Source organism: Gopherus flavomarginatus, chromosome 5 (genome assembly GCF_025201925.1).
Source record: "Gopherus flavomarginatus isolate rGopFla2 chromosome 5, rGopFla2.mat.asm, whole genome shotgun sequence".
NCBI classification, from domain to species: domain Eukaryota; kingdom Metazoa; phylum Chordata; order Testudines; family Testudinidae; genus Gopherus; species Gopherus flavomarginatus.
The window spans coordinates 43,456,406-43,475,103 of NC_066621.1; the positions used below are offsets into that span (position 1 = coordinate 43,456,406).

At 45.9% G+C, this 18,698-nt stretch overlaps 1 protein-coding gene across 1 annotated transcript in view; it reads left to right on the forward strand.

Moving 5' to 3' along the window:
• The first annotated feature begins 285 nt into the window (after positions 1–285).
• LOC127051040 (tesmin-like) overlaps positions 286–18,698 on the forward strand; it is a 39,419-nt gene continuing 21,006 nt past the window's right edge. The window contains exons 1-4 of the mRNA XM_050952867.1: positions 286–366; positions 1,382–1,968; positions 15,541–15,658; positions 17,860–17,918. Of these exons, the coding sequence (XP_050808824.1) occupies positions 324–366; positions 1,382–1,968; positions 15,541–15,658; positions 17,860–17,918 (807 nt within the window). The 5' untranslated portion in view covers positions 286–323. The remainder of the gene's footprint in view (positions 367–1,381; positions 1,969–15,540; positions 15,659–17,859; positions 17,919–18,698) is intronic.

Consider the following 18,698-nt stretch of genomic DNA (forward strand, 5'->3'; position numbering starts at 1 on the left):
GGGGGCGGCCACGCGGGATCCAGGGAGGGACTCGGACACTGCCCTAGAACGCAGCCCTGCTTCTGCGCGCGGCGGCATCCCCCGGGCCCCCGCGCACGCGTCCCTCCTTGACCAGCCCGCGCGAGGCCTGAAGTGGGCTGAGGCCCCGCCTTGGCCCTCGCCCCGTGACTCCACCAGCTTCCCCCCCCCCCCACCCGCGCGGCTCTCGCGCAGGCGCTCCCGGTCCCCTCCTCTTCCTCGGCCCCAACGGTCCTTCCCAGGGCGCGCGGCGGCGGGTGTCGCACGCTGACCCGTCCCAGGCCCAGCGCGGGGCAGGAAGGGGGATGGAGGCGGAAAGGCGGGAGCTCGTTGCAGGGCGAGGGGAAGGTGAAGGAGGCTGCTGCCTGATCGCCCCGGGGGCGTGAGCGGACCCTGTTGCCCCACCCACGGGGCGGGCATGCGCTCCAGCCCCAGCGCAGGGGATCCCACTGAGCGTCCCCTTCAGGTGCGGGTGATCCCGGGATAGGGGGTCCCAATGCACATTATAGTTGCAGCTAGAGGGAGTATCGTGAGCCACACATGGGAGAGCTGCCCCTAATGCAGCCCACAGTGCTCTGGAGGAGATGGGGGTCACAATCCAGCCTCCCTTGTGCCTCACTGGGGATCAAACCCGTGTCCCGCTCATATGGGGCAGGCTCAAAATCCAGTCATACACACAGAGGGTTGAGGCTTATGATCCCACTGGGGTCCCAATCTCCCCTTTCTTCTTCTGCAAATGATAACACAGGCAGTGTTTAGAAACCACAGTCTACTAGTTCCTCCACACACCTCGTCCTGGAGTCTGGGCACTAGTTATTTCTTGTCCGGATCCCTACAGATTCTGGATGCAAATCTGTCACTCCGGCTCCTAGGCACAACAGGAATAATAAAACCTTTTCTGTTGTTGCTACCCTTCTTTGCACTTGCGCTGTTTTCGATCTTCTGTCCCCTAGGGTTAGAGGATTGTACCTATGTCTCCCCACCACACTCCCGTCTCCCGTGGGGTTGAATATGAGAATCCATCCCATCCCTCTTTGAGTATTGAGAATAATAGTAAATTAGTCTTCAGGGTATGTCTCTTTGTTATGTATTTGTAGAGTGGCTAGCACAATATTGCCCTGGACTCTAGGCTTTACTGTAATATAAATAATATTTATATAGAACTAATGTAACTAATAGTTGCTATAATAGAATATAAAGTATTGGATTTGCATTTTTTTTAAAATTGCTAAAATTTCTGCTGTATATTCAGTTCTGGTTATGAATTTTGCAAATGTGGGTTTGTTTGGAATTAGACTTTGGTTTGGGCTCACCTTTAATTGTGTGTGTTTGTTTTGTTAAAATTATACTATTTATTTTATAGAGGAAAGACTTACCAAGAAGAATTTTGATCTAGAAAAGTTAAATATCCCCAAGGAGAAAAACAGATATGAACAAACTGAGATTCCAACTGTGGCTATGGAAAATCAGACACTGCTTGGTGGAATTTCAAGTACAGAAGGTGGATTTATCACTGAAATATTTAGTCAAAATAGTCCATTTAGTTTTGAAATCCTTAACTTTGAAAATACAGTAATTAATAAACCTGGTGAAGAAGAGTTTCCCTCCAGTCAAGACAGACATTTATGCACTATGGCTGTTGGAGAAACTTTGCTGGATCAATTCAAATACCCTCTTACTATTGAAAGTCAAAATACAATACTCACGGTCAAAATACATCCACTTGTAGAAGACAATCATGATAATGAAATCCTTGGAAATTATCAGAAACTACAAGACCTAAATCCTTCAGAAGAAGCTAAACATATATATCCACCTTATCCACCATCGCACTCATACAATGTCCATTTTCTATCTTCCTTAATGATGCAACATAGAAATTCTAATGTTTTGCCACTAAGTACCTGCCCTCCAGAAGGAACAATCAATCAAAATGTCAGAATGATACCCGTAAGATTCAACAAAATAGAGGTTGCCATTTATAAACTTTCTCTTGATTTATGTGTGTGAATAAGCACAGTTCCCATATGAAGAAAAAGCATAAGATGCTTTAAAGTTATTACTATATAAGTTGTATGAGCTACAATTTCTTTCTCTTTTATTCTTCTATGTGGAGCATAGGACCTTCACCACTGCCTTCCATTTTTGCCAGTCTCCTGCTGCAGTCGTAGGTTCACCATGTCATTTTGATAGCTTTCAATTCTGCTTATATTGTGCATTTCCATGTTATCCTTGGTCTTGTTGCTGCTTACCCCAGAGGTTTCAGTCTAACATCCATCTTGTTATTCTGTTTGGGTCTTTCCTCCATGTATGTCCTAGCCATCTTCATTTTTTTTCCATAATTTCCTGTTCTACTGGTTTCTGTTTCATTCTCCTCTAGAGTTCTTCCTTAGTGATTTTTTTCTGGCCATCTGATATTGAGGATTTGTCTAAAGCTGCTAGCTGTTTATGAAAATTTGGAGTTTAGATAGTAAGGACTTAATAAGTCTCCAAGTTTCAGTCCGATATTGTAAAACTGACTCTACAAAGGTGTTAAATAGTCAAAGTTACTTTGGAGGGCAAGATTTCTGTTTCTACAGTTGGCTTTAGAGTTACAAAGGCATGTCTGGCTTTCACTATTCTCTCTTTAATGTTTTTGGTCCTCCTGTTGTACTTACAGTGCAGCCAAGATATGTGAAATATCCAACCTTTTCTATGTTTGTTTGCAGTGTTGTAGCCGTGTTGGTCCCAAGATATTAGAAGGTGGGTGAGGTAATATCTTTTACTGGACTAACATCTGTTGGTGAAAGAGACAAGCTTTTAAACTAAGCAGTGCTCTTCTTCAAGTCTGGGAAAGGTACTCAGAATGTTACAGCTAAATACAAGGTGGAACAGATTGTTTAGCATAAGTAGTTATCACACTTTCTAAGGGACCTTTCAAGGTGAAGTGGCTCATTAGCATCTCTGCAGTCTTAGGACAAAAAAGAGAGGCTAGTGGGTTACAGATTGTTGTAATAAGCCATAAATCCATTGTCATTATTAAGACCATGATTTGTAGGACATGGCTACACTTGTGAGTTAGAGCACATTAAAGCAGCGCTGGGCACCCTAAGGGTATGGCTACACTTGCAGCTGCACAGTGCTGCCGCGGGACCACTCCTGCGGCAGCGCTTTGAAGTGCGAGTGTGGTCACGGCACTAGCGCTGGGAGAGAGCTCTCCCAGCGCCACACATACTCCACCTCCCCGTGGGGATTAGCTTGCAGCGCTGGGAGCCACGCTCCCAGTGCTGGGGCACTGTTTATACTGGCGCTTTACAGAGCTGTAACTTGCTGCGCTCAGGGGGATGTTTTTTCACACCCCTGAGCGAGAAAGTTGCAGCGCTGTAAAGCGCCAGTGTAGCCAAGGCCTAACTCACGACACGTCCACACTGGCAAAGCACGTAGAGCACCCGGACTCCATGACTGGAGCACTCCTGGTACTCCACCTTGACGAGAAGCATAATGCTTGCTGCGCCTGAACTGGAGTGCCATGGGGTTAGTGTGGATGCTCTAGTCTATTAATGCGCTCTGATTGGCCTCCAGAAGTGTCCCACAATACCTGTTCTAGCCACTCTGGTCATCATTTTGAACTCTACTGCCCTGCCTCAGGTGACCAACCATCAGACCTACCCTTTAAATTCTCTCGGAATTTTGAAAATCCCCTTCCTGTTTGTTCAGCAAGGCGTGGAGTGTTCGAAGTGAATCTTTCCAGGTGACCATGGCTCCACACGCCAGGTGATCTCCAGTATGGAGTAACAGTGAGGTGCTGGACTTCATCAGTATTTGGTGGGAGGAAGCTGTCCAGTCCCAGCTGTGCTCCAGCCGTAGGAATTATGATACCTTTGGGCAGATATCAAGGGACATGATGGAAAGGGGCCATGCCCGGGACGCATTACAGTGCAGGGTTAAAGTGAAGGAGCTACAGAATGCCTACCACAAAGCCCACAAGGCAAACCACCACTCCAGTGCTGCCCCTGTGACCTGCCGTTTTTACAAAGAGCTGGACACAATACGTGGGGATGAACCCATATCCACTCCAAGGACCACCATGGGCACTTCAGAGCTCAGTTTAACAAGGCAAGAGGAGGAAAGTGGGAGTGAGGGTGCTGAGGAGGAGGAAGCCAGCCCAGCATCCCTATATGCATGCAGCCAGGAGCTGTTCTCAAGCCAGGAGGAAGGTAGCCAGTCGCAGCGGATGGTGCTTGGGGAAGAACAAACACCAGAGGAGGTGCCAGGTAAGTGGCTTTTATTTTGGGAAGGAAGTTGTTCGGTGCAGGCTTTTGGAGCAAGGAGGATTAGGGCTGCATGCATGCCTAGATGTGGAATAGGACGTTGATGTGCTCTCTCACATCGTGGTAATCGGCCTCAGTGATCTCTTCAAAGGTCTCGTGCAGAAGCTGGGCAATGCGTTTGCACAGGTTCCTTGGCAGAGCTACTGTGCTCCTTGTCCCAGTCAGGCTAACATGCCCGTGCCACTGCGCCGTAAGGGGGGTGGAGGGGACTATTCTTGCACACAGGCAAGCTGCATATGGGCCAGAGTGGAAGCTGCATTGTAGTAGAAGACCCTCCCTTGCTTCCCGGGTCGCTCTCAGCAGCAAGATATCTTCCAGGAGGAACTCCTGTGGAAAATGTGGGGACAGTGTTCTGTATAGGAGCCTCCTGCAGCTGTTAGCTCTCCCCAAGGCACAGAACCCCAGAGGACAGTATGGCTGTGAAACAATCAATCCCCCTTGCCCCTGTGCTTACTCACCATTTTGGGGCTCCTGTGGGTTATGTGTGTTAGCTTTGGGATGGGCAGATTCTGCTATTGTGTAGACTGTGCTTGTCTTTAAGTACGGACGAATCATTGCTCTGTCCGGTGTGAACAATGCTGCCTCTATTAAGTGTTGCATTTTGGCTTTACAGATGCAACCTTGAAATCTCAGCTGTCCTTGTTATCACTGGCCAAAAGACTCCAAAGCATAGGCGCCAACTTTCCCTGGCACCAGAGGGTGCTTGCACCGCCTCCGCCCCGACTCCACTCCTTCCCCATCCCTGCCCTGCCCCCATTCAACCCCTTCCCTAAAGTCCCCGCCCCAACTCTGCCCCCTCCCTGCCCCATTGGACTCCTTCCCCAAATCCCTGCCCCAGCCCCACCACTTCCTGAAGGGCACCACGTTCTCCCTCCTCCCCCTTCCCTCTGGCAAGCACTGGGAACTAGGGGGAAAAAGCAAGGACGCGGTGCGCCCAGGGGAGGAGGTGGAAGTGGAGGCGAAGGTGAGCTGGGGTGGGGGGGACTGGGCAGGGGCACAGGCACCCACCAATTTTAACCTGTTGGTGCAGCAGCTGCGGAGCACCCACGGAGTCAGTGCCTATGCTCCAAAGAATTAAGAAGTGGCCACATAGAAACAAAGAGGACATGCTGCATGAAGTAACGCAGCAGTCCCTTAATGAAAATCAAAAAGCGCAGGAGTGGTGGGAGAGTGAAAGGAGGGTCCGCCAGCAACATGCGAGTCACCGTCACCACAGCATGTAGCAGCTGCTAAGCATTATGGAGCTCCAGGCGGACTCGATGCAGGCGCTCGTAGCAATGCAAGTGGAGCACTACCACCCCCACCCCCACCTGCATCCCTTGTCTCCAAACCCTTTCCCTTGTGCCCCCATGTCACCTCCAACCAACTTTTCCCCACCTCTGGGTTCTTATCGCCACCAGCTGCCTCCAACACTTGTAGCTTCACCACCCAGCCTTGCAAACTATGACCCTTACCTACTGCACTCAATCTCCATCACTGTGCATTTTAACCAGCCTGAAGTGCAGCACTCATTGCACAACACTCCAGACAGGAACGCTGAGTATGATAATAGGACATATGCAAATCTGTGATTGAACCGATCCCCATCCTACGCCCTTGCCCTTTCTGTTTCCCAAGCAGTTGTGTTTCTTTCCATAAATAAATTTTCTTTTCAATAAATGGATTTTTTGGCTTTGAAAACATTCTTCATTATTGCATTAAGTAAAAGATAACCGTAGCCCAGGAAAGCAACAAGCACTGCAAGTCAGTGTAGCAAACACAGATTCCTACTAACATTGGAACCACCACTCTTCACTCCTGTGCAGGGCACCAAACATTAGTGGTGGCTTTCAGCCTCAGACTGGTCCCTCAAGGCATCCCTAATCCTTGCAGACCAGTGCTGGGCCCCTCTAATAGCCCTACTCTCTGGCTGTTCAAATTCAGCCTTCAGGAGTTGAACCTCCAAGTTCCATCCCTGAGTGAATCTTTCACCCTTCCCGTCACAAATGTTATGGAGGGTACAGCATGTGAATATAATCGTGGGGATGTTATCATCGGCCAGGTCCAACTTCCCATACAGACAGCGCCAGCGGCCCTTTAAATGGCCAAAAGCACATTCCACAGTCATTCTGCACCGACTCAGCCTGTTGTTGAACCGCTCCTTACTTCTGTCAAGGCTCCCTGTGCAGGATTTCATGAGCCACAGCTTTAAAGGGTAAGCAGGTTCTCCAAGGATCACAACGGGCATTTCAATTTCCCCTATGGTGATCTTCTGGTATGGGAAGAAAGTCCTAGCTTGCAGCTTCCTGAACAGGCCTGTGTTCTGAAAGGTGTGTGCGTCATGCACCTTTCCAGGCCAGCCTGCATTAACGCCCACAGTGATCCAAAAGCACCTGGAGAACCATAGACAAATACCCCTTCCAATTAACGTATTCGGACGCTAGGTGGGCTGGTGCCAGAATTGGAATATGCGTCCCATCTATCGCCCCTCCGCAATGAGGGAAACCCATTTGTGCAAAGCCAGTCACAATGTCATGCATGTTACCCAGAGTCACAGTTCTTCTGAGCAGGATGCGATTAATGGCCCTGCAAACTTGCATCAACATGATTCCAGAGGTCAACTTTCCCATTCCAAACTGGTTAGCAACCGCTCAGAGTTGCCAGCTTCCAGATTGCAATAGCCATCTGCTTCTCCACTGGCAGGGCAGTTCTCAATCTCGTGTCCTTGTGCCGTAGGGTGGGGGCAAGCTCATCACACAGTCCCATGAAAGTGGCTTTTCTCATCCAAAAGTTATGCCGGCTCTGCTCATCATCCCAGACATGCAGGACGATCTGATCCCACCACTCAGTGTTGTTTCCCAAGCTCAAAAGCAGCATTCCATGGTGGTGAGCATGTCCATGAATGCCTCAATCAATCTCGTGTCATATGCGTTATGTGAGTCGACATCATCTTCGGACTCCTCACTGTCAGTTTGTAGCTTAAGAAGTAGCTCAACTGCCAAATGTGATGTGCTGGTGAGACCCATCAGCATATTTCTCAGCACTTCGGGATCCATTCCCGCAGACCAAAAGGGAAGACAGAACATGCAGTACAAAAAACGTTGAAAGATGGCATGAAATGTGGACGGAAGCACAAGGATTGCTGGGATGCGAAACAATGCATCATGGGGTGTTGGGACAGGACCTAGAATGCCCCGCGTACTCCCACGCCCTTCCCTTAAGCCACAGTGCCAGAATGGAAAGAGGTGCTTTGCGGAATGGCTGCCCATAATGCACCACTCCCAATGCCGCTGCAAATGCCGCAAATGTGGCCATGCCAGTGCGCTTGCAGCTGACAGTGTGAACATACTGCAGCGCTTTCCCTACTGCTCTCTTTGAGGGCTGGTTTAATTCTCAGCTCTCCACATTTGCAAGTGTAGCCATGCCCGTAGTGTCTAACAAAGTTATATGGAACAGATTGTTTATCATAAATAGTTAATACATATTCAAAGGGACCATTGTTTAGCTTAAATTGATCACCTGATTGTGAAGTTCCAGATTAGGTGATCTGTGTTTGTTGTAATTTCTGTTCATAACTTTTATATTTGCAGATAAAAACCAGGTATTACAGATGATGCAATTATAAGTGCCCTGTATTTAAAATACAGAGATATGTCCGTGAATAAGAAAACAGTAGTAGTGTGTTCAGCTTTCTTTCACAAGGTTTTATTTTAGTATCTGCTAGTACTAGATAGATTGAAACAGTTTTATACACCTCTCTGACTATCTCTAGATCATATAAATATAATAGAATCATAGACTGTGAGGCCAGAAGAGACCACTGTAGTCATCTAGTCTGACCTGTATAACACAGGCCACTGGACTTCCTTGAATTAATTTATATTTGAACTAGAGCATATCTTTTAGAAAAAATCCTACCTTGATTTAAAATTGTCAGTGATGGAGAATTCACCATAACCCTTGGTAAGACGTTCCAATGATTAATTACACTCACTTAATTTTTTTACCTTATTTCCAGTTTTAAATTGTCTAGCTTCCATTTCCTGCCATTGGATCTTGTTCAATCTGTTACACTGAAGAGCCCTATATCAAAATTCTGTTCCCCATGTAGGTATTTGTAGACTGTGATCAGGTCACCCTTAGCCTTTTTTTCTTTTGGTTAAACTTAACAGACTGAGCTCATTGCATCTGTAAACCATGTTTTCCAATCCTTTAATCATTCTCCTGTCCTGTTGATGGCTCTCCAGTTTAATCTGTATCATTTTGAGGTCTTGGACATCACAACTGGACATAATATTCTAGTAGCAATTGTACCAGTGCACCATGTCCCCCCGAAATTTCAAGGTAATTGTAAATCAAGTTTTTGGATAACCAAATCTTTTTCTTTGAGTGCTGTTCCTGTGAGTGCTCCATTTCAGGTGTCAGTGTGTCCCGTCTGTGATGCTACTGACATGAACTGTGGCTGTATAGATCATTGTTGCAACCAGGGTCCTATGGTGGCACCAGGTCTTGTACAGAGGAGGTCAGGTGTGTCTATGGAAACATTGTAGTTTGCTGGTTATGATTATTCTGTGTGTGTGTGTTTGTCATTTTTGATTATGAGTTATTGGCTATGTACTTGTATCTCAATGTGTTTGATTCTAAGTAGCCTCAGTGAAGCATTTGGTCAGCTTCTTGGGAAAGGACTAGTCTCAGTAAGTGCCTAATCTGACAATGGACTTTGGGGGACGCCAATCCATATCGGAGATTTCCTGGGAACATTCAAACTAACATGTAAACAATGGCGTTAGCCTGCAAAAAGCTGAATCATTCATGGACATAAGCTTTATACAGAGTAAAACAGATTTATTTGGGGTTTAGGCTCCCAGAAAAACTGAATACTGAGTGCTTTGAAAGTTCCTGTTAACTGAGAAACTCCTGGGCCAAGTGAATCTTAGTTTCTGTGAACTGCAGGATGGTGTAGTCCAGCCTCTTGCTCTGTGCTGGAGCCAATTGGTGTGTCTAGCTCAGCAAGATGGGAGTGGAGGGAAGCCTTTTCTGGCAGGGATGTTTGTTCTCAGTGCTATCCCAGCACATCTAGTGACGGTCTTGAGGGGGTTTCTGTGACCCAACCTGTCACACCATCAATCTGTGATTTTTGGTAGCAGTGTCTGGTCAGGATGAGCCTGTGTAGTAGCAGTCTCGCAGCGCCACTGGTGCTTCATCTAGCTTGCACACACCCTGACCCCTGCAGTTCCTTCTCAGCCATCCTCGGCTTGAGACAGAGTCCAGTAACAGTGTCTCTAAAAACCTTCAAAAACAGTAGATTAAGTTAGATAACATAGTTATTACCCTTTTTTATTAGTAATTTGTTATTTTAATTAATATAGTTAAAGTTAGCATTAGTTAAACTTAGTTAGATAGCCATAAAATAAACTTTTAATTTTCACATCCCCCTTTTTCATAAATATACCTGGCTCCCCAGGATTTGAAAGATGTACTTCATTTAAGGACGCAATACCAATTTCTGATGGCCACTCCTTATATGTCCTATGCTTAGGTGAGTCACATGTACTGCAGAAGTGCGCTCAGTGCAGCAATCTCAAAGCGAGAGCAATGAAAGATAGAGATCTTTATCTTAAACTTATTGTAATGGAGAAATCCCTCACTCCTACACTGGGCCTTGGACAACCCGCAACAAAGGACTCCGCAGCGCGTCCTCCATGGACAGACTAAGTGCCAGCTCCTATACAAAATCGAGGAAAAGGATCATGTCTCCACCAAGCCAAGAACTTTAAAAAAAAATGGTCTCCAGTGAGATCCTCACCCAGTGGTACCGACCTCCTCCAGAATGAGCACCATTGATGCACTGGGCACCTCCAGTACTGTCTGCTCCATGACCTCTGCTGGCAGGAGAAAGGAGTTGAGTAGCAGGCACAAAGTGACCTCCTGTCCACAGCTCCAACTACTCCTACAAAGGGCATGGTACCACAACCTCAACCACCTGTGATGGCTCCCCCTCTGGCACCAAGCTCATCGGCACCGAAGAAGGCTTCACACAAAGGGTCGGCACCAGGCTCACTTCCACCTAGGACAGCAGCGCAGACGGATAAAACACTGCATACAACAGTACCAATCCTCCTTATGCACTTCCACCTAGGATGGCAGTGCAGAAGGATACAGCACCGCATACAGTGGTACCAATCTACCTTATGCACTTGTCAGATATGGAAGTGTTCTCTGTTCCCAGATCTCCACTGCTTGGAACTGCTTGTACCGACTGCACCGGACCAACCTGAATCTCCCGATGCTCCACATTTTTCGAGTGATGAGGAGGACAACATGGAGGAGGCAGTTTTCTCATCTGGACACTCCTCCCCAGCAGGCACGGAACCTCATTATAGACCCAGGGAACAGAGCACCAGGAACTTCCCCCCATGGCTCACTAATCCATGGATGTGCCCTCCCATTCCATTTTCCATTCAGTGACCCATGGGCAGCCTACAGATCTCAATTTCACAGACCTCTCACTTCCCACAGCAAACCCATACACTCTGTGATGACATCGGTACCCAAGCCCTCTGAGGTAACAGAGGAGGTGGAGGAAGACAGGGATGAGACCACAGAAAATGAAACATCCTCGATCACAACTCCTCTTCTTCCGCTGATGAGGCAGTTATGCCCCCGTTTCCCACTACTACAGATGATTTCAAACACTTTCAGGAGTTATTCCAGTAGGTGGCACAGAGCCAAAATATTCCTCTTGAGGAGATACCAAAGATGCAACACCAACTTCTCAAGATCCTACACACTTCATCCACGACAAAAATGACGCTCTGATGGAACCTTTAGAAATGGTGTGGCAAACACCTGCCACCATCCCCCCAACCCATAAGCATGTGGACAGGAAATACTATGTGCCAAATAAAGTCATGGACTTCCTTTTTTCACACCCACAACCTAACTCCATAGTGGTGGATGTGGTAAACCAGTGGGGCAAATATCCTCAATTCAAATCCACACCACAAGACCAGTAGTAAAGAGACTAGACCTCTTGAGGCAAAAAGTTTACTCTTCTGCGACTCTTGAATACCACACAGCCAATTACACACTGTTAGTTGCCAACTACGATCATGATAAGCATCTAAAACTGAACAATTTCATCCAGGAAATTCCAGAGTTAAAAAAGAGACCAATTCCATGCCATTGTCAGTGAAGGACAACATATTGCTAGAACAGCACTCCAGACATTCCTCAACGTGGTGGACACAGTGGCATGCACAACAGCGACAGCTATCGTCATGCACAGAGCATCCTGGTTGCACTCATCTGATATCCCAAGGGAACTTCAGACCAAGGTAGAGGACCTTCCCTTTGACAGGGACAAGCTCTTCTCTGCTAAAACAAATGAGGTCCTCCAGTCCATGAAGGCTACACTGAGGACCCTCAGGGTCCACACGCCCTAACAGGAGATGCAGATACCAGCCTTACAATTGTAACAGAGACAGCATGTCTCAATGCCAGCAGAGACCACATGACAATCAAAGACAAAGGCACAGACCACAGAGATATTGCCTTACCCAATTTCAGGCTGCAACATCCCAAGCACCACCAAACAGGACACAATTTTAAAATGTTGGTCAAGGGTCTGACCAGCCTCCCCCAACCATTAACGCCAATGGAACAAACAATCCAAAACATTGGTCATCGGCTTCGACCATTTTACCATCCATGGAACTCTGTTACCATGGACCATTGGGTTTTAGAGATCATTTGAATGGGTTATACCATCTCCTTTACCTCCATCCCACCTACCTGCCCCCTCTTCCCTGTTCCTCTTCAGGAACCCTTCTCACAAGCACCTATTGAGACAAGAAGTACATCATCTTCTACAACTAGGGGCCATGGAACAAGTTCCAACACAGCACAGAGGGCAGGGATTTTATTTCCATTAGTTCCTGACTCTAAAAAGAAAAACGGATGTTGGCAATTCATACTAGATCTCAGAAAACTCAACAAATTTGTCCGTACCCACAGATTCAAAATGGTCACACTAAACTCTTATCATCCCTGCGCTGGAAGAAGGTGACTAGTTCTAAACCTTGGACCTGCAAGATACATATTTTCACATTACCATCTATCCCACTCAAAGATGATTCCTATGATTCACAGTGGGACAAGATCACTTTCAATACAAAGTACTGACATTCGGACTGTTGACAGGTCCATGTGTCTTTACCAAAACGCTAGTGGTGGTAGCTGCTTATTTGTGCAGACAGGGAATATTGATATTCCCATATTTAGATGATCGCCTGCTAAAAGGCCCTACCCTGAAAGAAACATTATGCATTACTCGACAAAGCATCTCTCTTTTTCACTCACTAGTGCTACAAATCAGTGAAAAGAAATCTATCCTAACTCCAGTACAATAATTGGACTTCATAGGAGCGCACCTGGACTCAGTGGAGGCTAAAGCATCACTCTAATACCCCTATTCACAGCAATGACCTCCCTCATATCAGTGGTCTCAGACAGCCCATGAGTGTCTGCACACACCTGCCCCCAACTCTTGGGACATATGGCAGCTACCACTTTTGTTGTTAAACACACCAGAGTCTACATATTTTGCTTCAAGGATGGCTGAGCTCAGTATATATTCCATGAAATCACAGCCTAAACAAAAAACTTACACAAACCTCAGAGGTTCTACATTCACTATGATAGTGGACAAACCCAATAAATATTTGCTCACGCATCCCATTTTAACAGGATCCACTATCCGTACAAATCACAACAGATGCTTCACTGATCACATGGAGAGCTCACCTAAACCAATATACAATCCAAGGCAAGTGGTCCCCCACTGAAACACATTTTCATATCAACCCTGCTTGAATTATGCACATTCCACAGCACATGCCTTCATTTCCGCCCTCTTATGTGAGGCAAAATAATAAGCGTCCTGATGGACAACAGTGTGTGTGTGTTCTATATAAATCAAGAGAGTGGAGCATGTTCCCACTCCTTATGCACAGAGGCCTTAAAACTATGGAACTGGTGCATAAAACACAACATCACTATTATAACAGCATATCTCCCAGGTCGACTGAACATGATGGCAGACATGTTAAGCAGACAGTTTTCCCAAGAGCACAAATGGGAACTGAATGATGAAATAACACAACACAAATTTTACATATGGGGAACCCCACACATAGTCCTGTTCGCGACATCAGTAAACGAAAAATGCCCAAAGTTTAGCTCACGAGCAGGGCACGATCCCTAGGGGATGCTTTTCTTATCAAATGGAACGCTCCCCTCCTGCACACATTCCCACTAATACCTCTAATCTCCAGAGTAATACACAAAATACAAACCGACAGGACCAAAATAATATTCATAGTACCTATATAGCTCAGACAGACATGGTTCCCTTACCTGACACCCATGGTGATCTGCACACTGTTCACTCTCCCTGGCCTATGGAATCTTTTCTCTCTCAGGACGATAGTCAAGTCCTCCATCCAGACCTCCATCCAGAGAAACTTCACCTGAAGGCATGGCTCCTTCATGGCTCCACCACGACGAACTAACCTGCTCAGAACATGTAAAACAAGTGTTAATGAACAGCAGGAATCACAACACACGTACTACTTACCTCCAGAAATGGAAAAGATTCTTCCTATGGTGCCAGAATAAACAAATATCTGCAAGCAAGGCACCACTTCCACTAATCCTGCAATATTTATTATCCCTAAAGAACTCAGGGCTTGCTATGAGCTCACATAGAGTTCATCTTGCCGCCATCATGGCCTTCCATCAGCAGGTAGACAGGACTTCAATATTCGCTCACCTGATTACTAAGCAGTTTCTTGCAGGCATACAGAACATGTACCTAGATATCTGAGAACCCACGCCAGTATGGGACTTAAATCTGGTGCTCAGAAGTCTAACCAGAGCCCCATTCGAACCGTTAGCCACATGCTCATTACTTCACTTATCTATGAAAGTGACATTGCTGGTCACCATTATATCAGTGTGAAGAGTCAGCGAAATAGGGGCTCTTATGGCTCACCCGCAATACACAATATTCTTCAAGGATAAAGTGACACTTAGAACACATCGTAAATTTATGCCCAAACTATCATCCTAGTTCCATTTGAACCAACTGATTCACTTAACTAAATTTCATACAAAACCACACACTAACGCTCAAGAGGCAGTCCTGCACACATTGGACACATGCTTAGCATTTTATCTATTTGGAACAAAGCTCTTCCAAAAATCACCTTGACTTTTCACTTTTTGTGTCAACAACAGAACGATCAGAGGGCTCTGCCATATCCACGCAAAGATTATCGAAATGCATATCCAGCTGTATCCATATGTGCTTATTCACTGCAGAACACTGAAGCCCCTCCAGGCACAGAATCCACTCAAGAAGAGCTTTATCTACATCCAAAGCATTCCTAACAATGTGTCCATTCTAGACATCTGCAGGGCGGCTGCCTGGGCCTCTTAACACACATTCGCAAATCACTACGTAATTACTCTCAGTTCAAGCTCAGACACAAGACTAGGCCTCACTGTAGTAGCCTCAGCACCAAACTGAATTCCAAAGTCCTTTCCATCCTCATGAGGGCACTGCTCTACATTCACCTGAAGTGGAGCACCCACAGGACAGCACTCAAAGAAGAAGAGAAGGTTACTCACCTAGTGCACATTCATCTGACGAAGTGGGTATTTACACAGGAAAGCTTATACTCTAATAGTCTGTTAGTCTAAAAGGTGCCACAGGACTCTTTGTTGCTTTTCACCTTGTGCAGTAACCTATGTTCTTTGAGATGTGTGTCTCCCTGTGGGTGCTCCACTACCCACCCTCCTCTCCTCTAATTCGGAGTATGAGCTAAACACTCCACGGTAGAGAAGGAATTGAAGGGGTCAGGACGTGAGCCTGTTAGATGAGGCATCAGTGGCACTGCGCGACTACTACTGCTAACACATACCCTGACCAGACACTATTACTGAAAATCTCCCATCAGTGGCACCAGGACACACCGACACCTGAAGTGGAGCACCCACAGGGACACACATCTCAAAGAACCTCAGTTACTGCACAAGCTGAGCAACCTTCTCTTAAACTTTGAACTAAATGGCAATGATTTTTCACAGTTGAAATCAAATAGTTAAATTTTTCTATAAATGTGTTGAAGTTAAAGAAATGAATGAAAGAAAACATATTTTCTTTCTCTAGGTATTCAGACCGCTACTAGATCCAGTTACTGGTGGGAATAATTGTATTTGTTATGACCAATTCAAAGGAATGATTAATAATTGTGTACAGTCACAAGCCTTGCCAGGTAGCTCCGATGGTAAGTGTTTGGAGAAGTCCCCTACTGTGAGTTTGATTTTTTTAAATTTGGTCTTCTCCCATCTACAACTGACAGTATAAATGATTGACTGTCCCTGTATATAGAAGATTCTCTTTGTGCCTGTGTGTGCATGACTGTTCAGATTTCTAGTTTGTTTTTCTCCTGTAAGTGAATTTTTTGTTAGCACTTATTAAAGTGTGATGAGATTGGAGATGGAAGTCTTCTATTTATCATGCTTAAGGCTATGTTTATGTCATGGAGGTCTGTGATTTCCAGAGACCTCCATGACATTCTCTGCCTCAGCCCCAGGGGCCCCCTGCAAGGTTCTAGTGACAGGCAACAGCCTCCTGAGAGGGTCCTCAGGGTTCCAGCCTTGTGTGGGAGGGTAGGTAGGGGGCGCCTCTGGCGAGCGGCTAAGGGTGTCCAGTTTTCTCTTTGGGAAATACGGACACCCTTCAGCTCCCAGCCGCCGTGGTTAGAGGGGAGCCCCCCCTGCAGCTTCCAGCTGCCACAGGCAGAGAGGAAACCCCACAGCTCTCAGCCACCATGGTGGTAGGGGAAACCATGGAGCCGCAGCAGCAGAAGTCACAGATGGGTCACGGCTTCCATGAATTTTTGTTTATTGCCCATGACCTGTCCTTGACTTTTACTAAAAATAACCATGACAAAATCTTAACCTTATCCATGCAGCAGTTACAGCAGTGCAAGCTTCTCTACATTCCCCTACCAGTGTGGCTCAGCCCCAATTTAGGAGGAGCTGCTGCTCTAGTTAGGGAGAGGGAGCTTGTCAGTCTTCAGATTATTTTAGATCTTGATCTCTCTGCTGAGTTTGCCAGCAATGAGTGCCACTTGTAATTGGGGATTTGTAGTGTGAATGCTTACACATTAGAAACAAGACTGCAATCACAAGCTCATTTGACGTAAGCCACTGAACAACTATTAAATGGGAATGATTTTTGATCATTACTCACAAGGGCCCAAATTTGAACCAGTTACTGAAAGGTAAGAAGTATGATATACCATCACCAATCCTCTGAATTGTTCCCCAGTGCTCTGATTTCTGATTGCACGTTAGCTTTGTGACCTTTGGTCTTGCTGTGTGATAATGTGGGCTTTACATCATGGAGGTTGAAAGGAAATTGTTTTTAATTTCTAGGCAGTATTGTTTCTATCTATGTACCACTTTTTACTTTGATGTCCATAAGGAAGCTGAAGAAGTTTGATAGAGTATGTGTTTGAAAAAATTATTGTAGCTCACTGGTTATCTTGAAAAGTTAAGATATAAAGTTCAATTAAAGGATGATTTTCTCCTTGGTCCTTTGAAAATATGTTGCTCAGGTTCAAGTAGGTAGGAGTGAGCTCTCTTCTCATGGGCTCAGTAATGGCCACTTTGTGCCCTGTCCATACACAGGTGTACAAGGGAAGGAGACGGGGTGGGGTGGGCAAAAGGAGCCTTACACCATTGCATAGGAGCCATGCACAATTGCACTTCCTGTGTGCAACAGTATTCCTTGCTTACTAGCCATCCCAAAGGGGTGAGGGAAGAGACAGGATTAAAGCCAGATATACAGAGCTGGACAGATATGCAGAAGGGATCATGCTGTATCTTCCTAAGCAGTGACGCCCGGGGTGTGCTCCCTACAGTATGCATGACTGGAACCTCTTGGAGGAATTGTGCATCCTTAAGAATGTTGCCTTTTGGAGCTCCCGCTGCGATTGTGCTGCTCTGCATCAGTCCTAGCATGAGCCAGTGTCAAAAAGACAAAGCTGCCCTCGTATAGATGCCAGACCACAAAGCATGTTCTCCAGTTGTTTCTTCTAATATATGAGGTATCTCATAGCCATTTGTCATGTGATCGGGTATTAGACTCCCTCCAGTGGCAAGGTGCACATTCATTAGCCTTTATTAATATAACATCAGTGAAAAATGTATAATTTTTCCCAGCTGTTGAGAAATATCAAGCTGGCTCAATACTGGGGTCTTATTTCCCAACATTCCTGACAGGAAGTCTGTTAGCGGAGAATATTCAGTATTTTTATGCAAGCCTAGCTGCACTTTCAGAGTGCTTGTTTTAATTTTTGTCAGTGTCCTACGCAATCCTGTGATGTCCATACTTTTTTCCTCAGACCTATAGTATAAAAGATCTAATGTTTGCCATTGTCATTGTTTGTTAAAAAAAACCTTCCATTTTGTGTGACAGAACCTTGCAGTGATAACAGCACTTTACCTCAGACTAGTGCTCCTGTCTGTGATGAACTTGTAAGTATGATTTTAGGATGTTATTGTTATTTTTCTGAAAGTTTTTGTTCTTTGTTTTTGATCTTGCAGGCAAAATATTGTAGAAATTGAAAATGAGAATCACATAAACTGCCAAAGGGTAAAATGTTTTTTCAAATACAATCCTACATATTCCACATACAAAAGAAAAAAGAGAACATTAGACATCCATTTATGAAAATCTTGGCTGTAAAGTTAGGCTCCTAAATCCTCATTAAGGGGCTAACCTAAAACCCACTGAAGTCAATGGAAAGACTCTGATTGACTTCAGTGGGTTCTAGGCACCTAAGTAGGTGGCTGATTTTCAAAAGTGCTGAGGACCAGCGGCTGTCATTGAAGAGAATGGGTATATCTGGGTTGACAGACTCAGGTTAGTGGAGCTTGCACTACTGTGCTGAAAGTATGCTGTGTAGATATCATGGTTCTGCCTGGAGCTCGGGCTCTGAAGCCTAGGGAAGGGGGTAGGCTTCAGAGCCTGAGTTCCAGCCCAAGCCTTAACTTCAAAACACTGTCTGCACAGTTCTTTTATATCACTAGCACAAGCCCCAATTCCCCGTGTCTCATCCTGGGCTGGGAGACTTGCTTCTGTGGGCAATCTGCAGGCAACATGGACGTACCCAGTGGGGCTGTGCACATGCTTAAGTACTTTGCTAAATCAGGGCCCAAAAGAGACACTAGTCCTGCAGATGCATTTTATTTGATAAAGTAATGCACTACAGCTGCCTTGCCTACGCCCCAAAGGATTTCCTCAGCTCAGGGGGA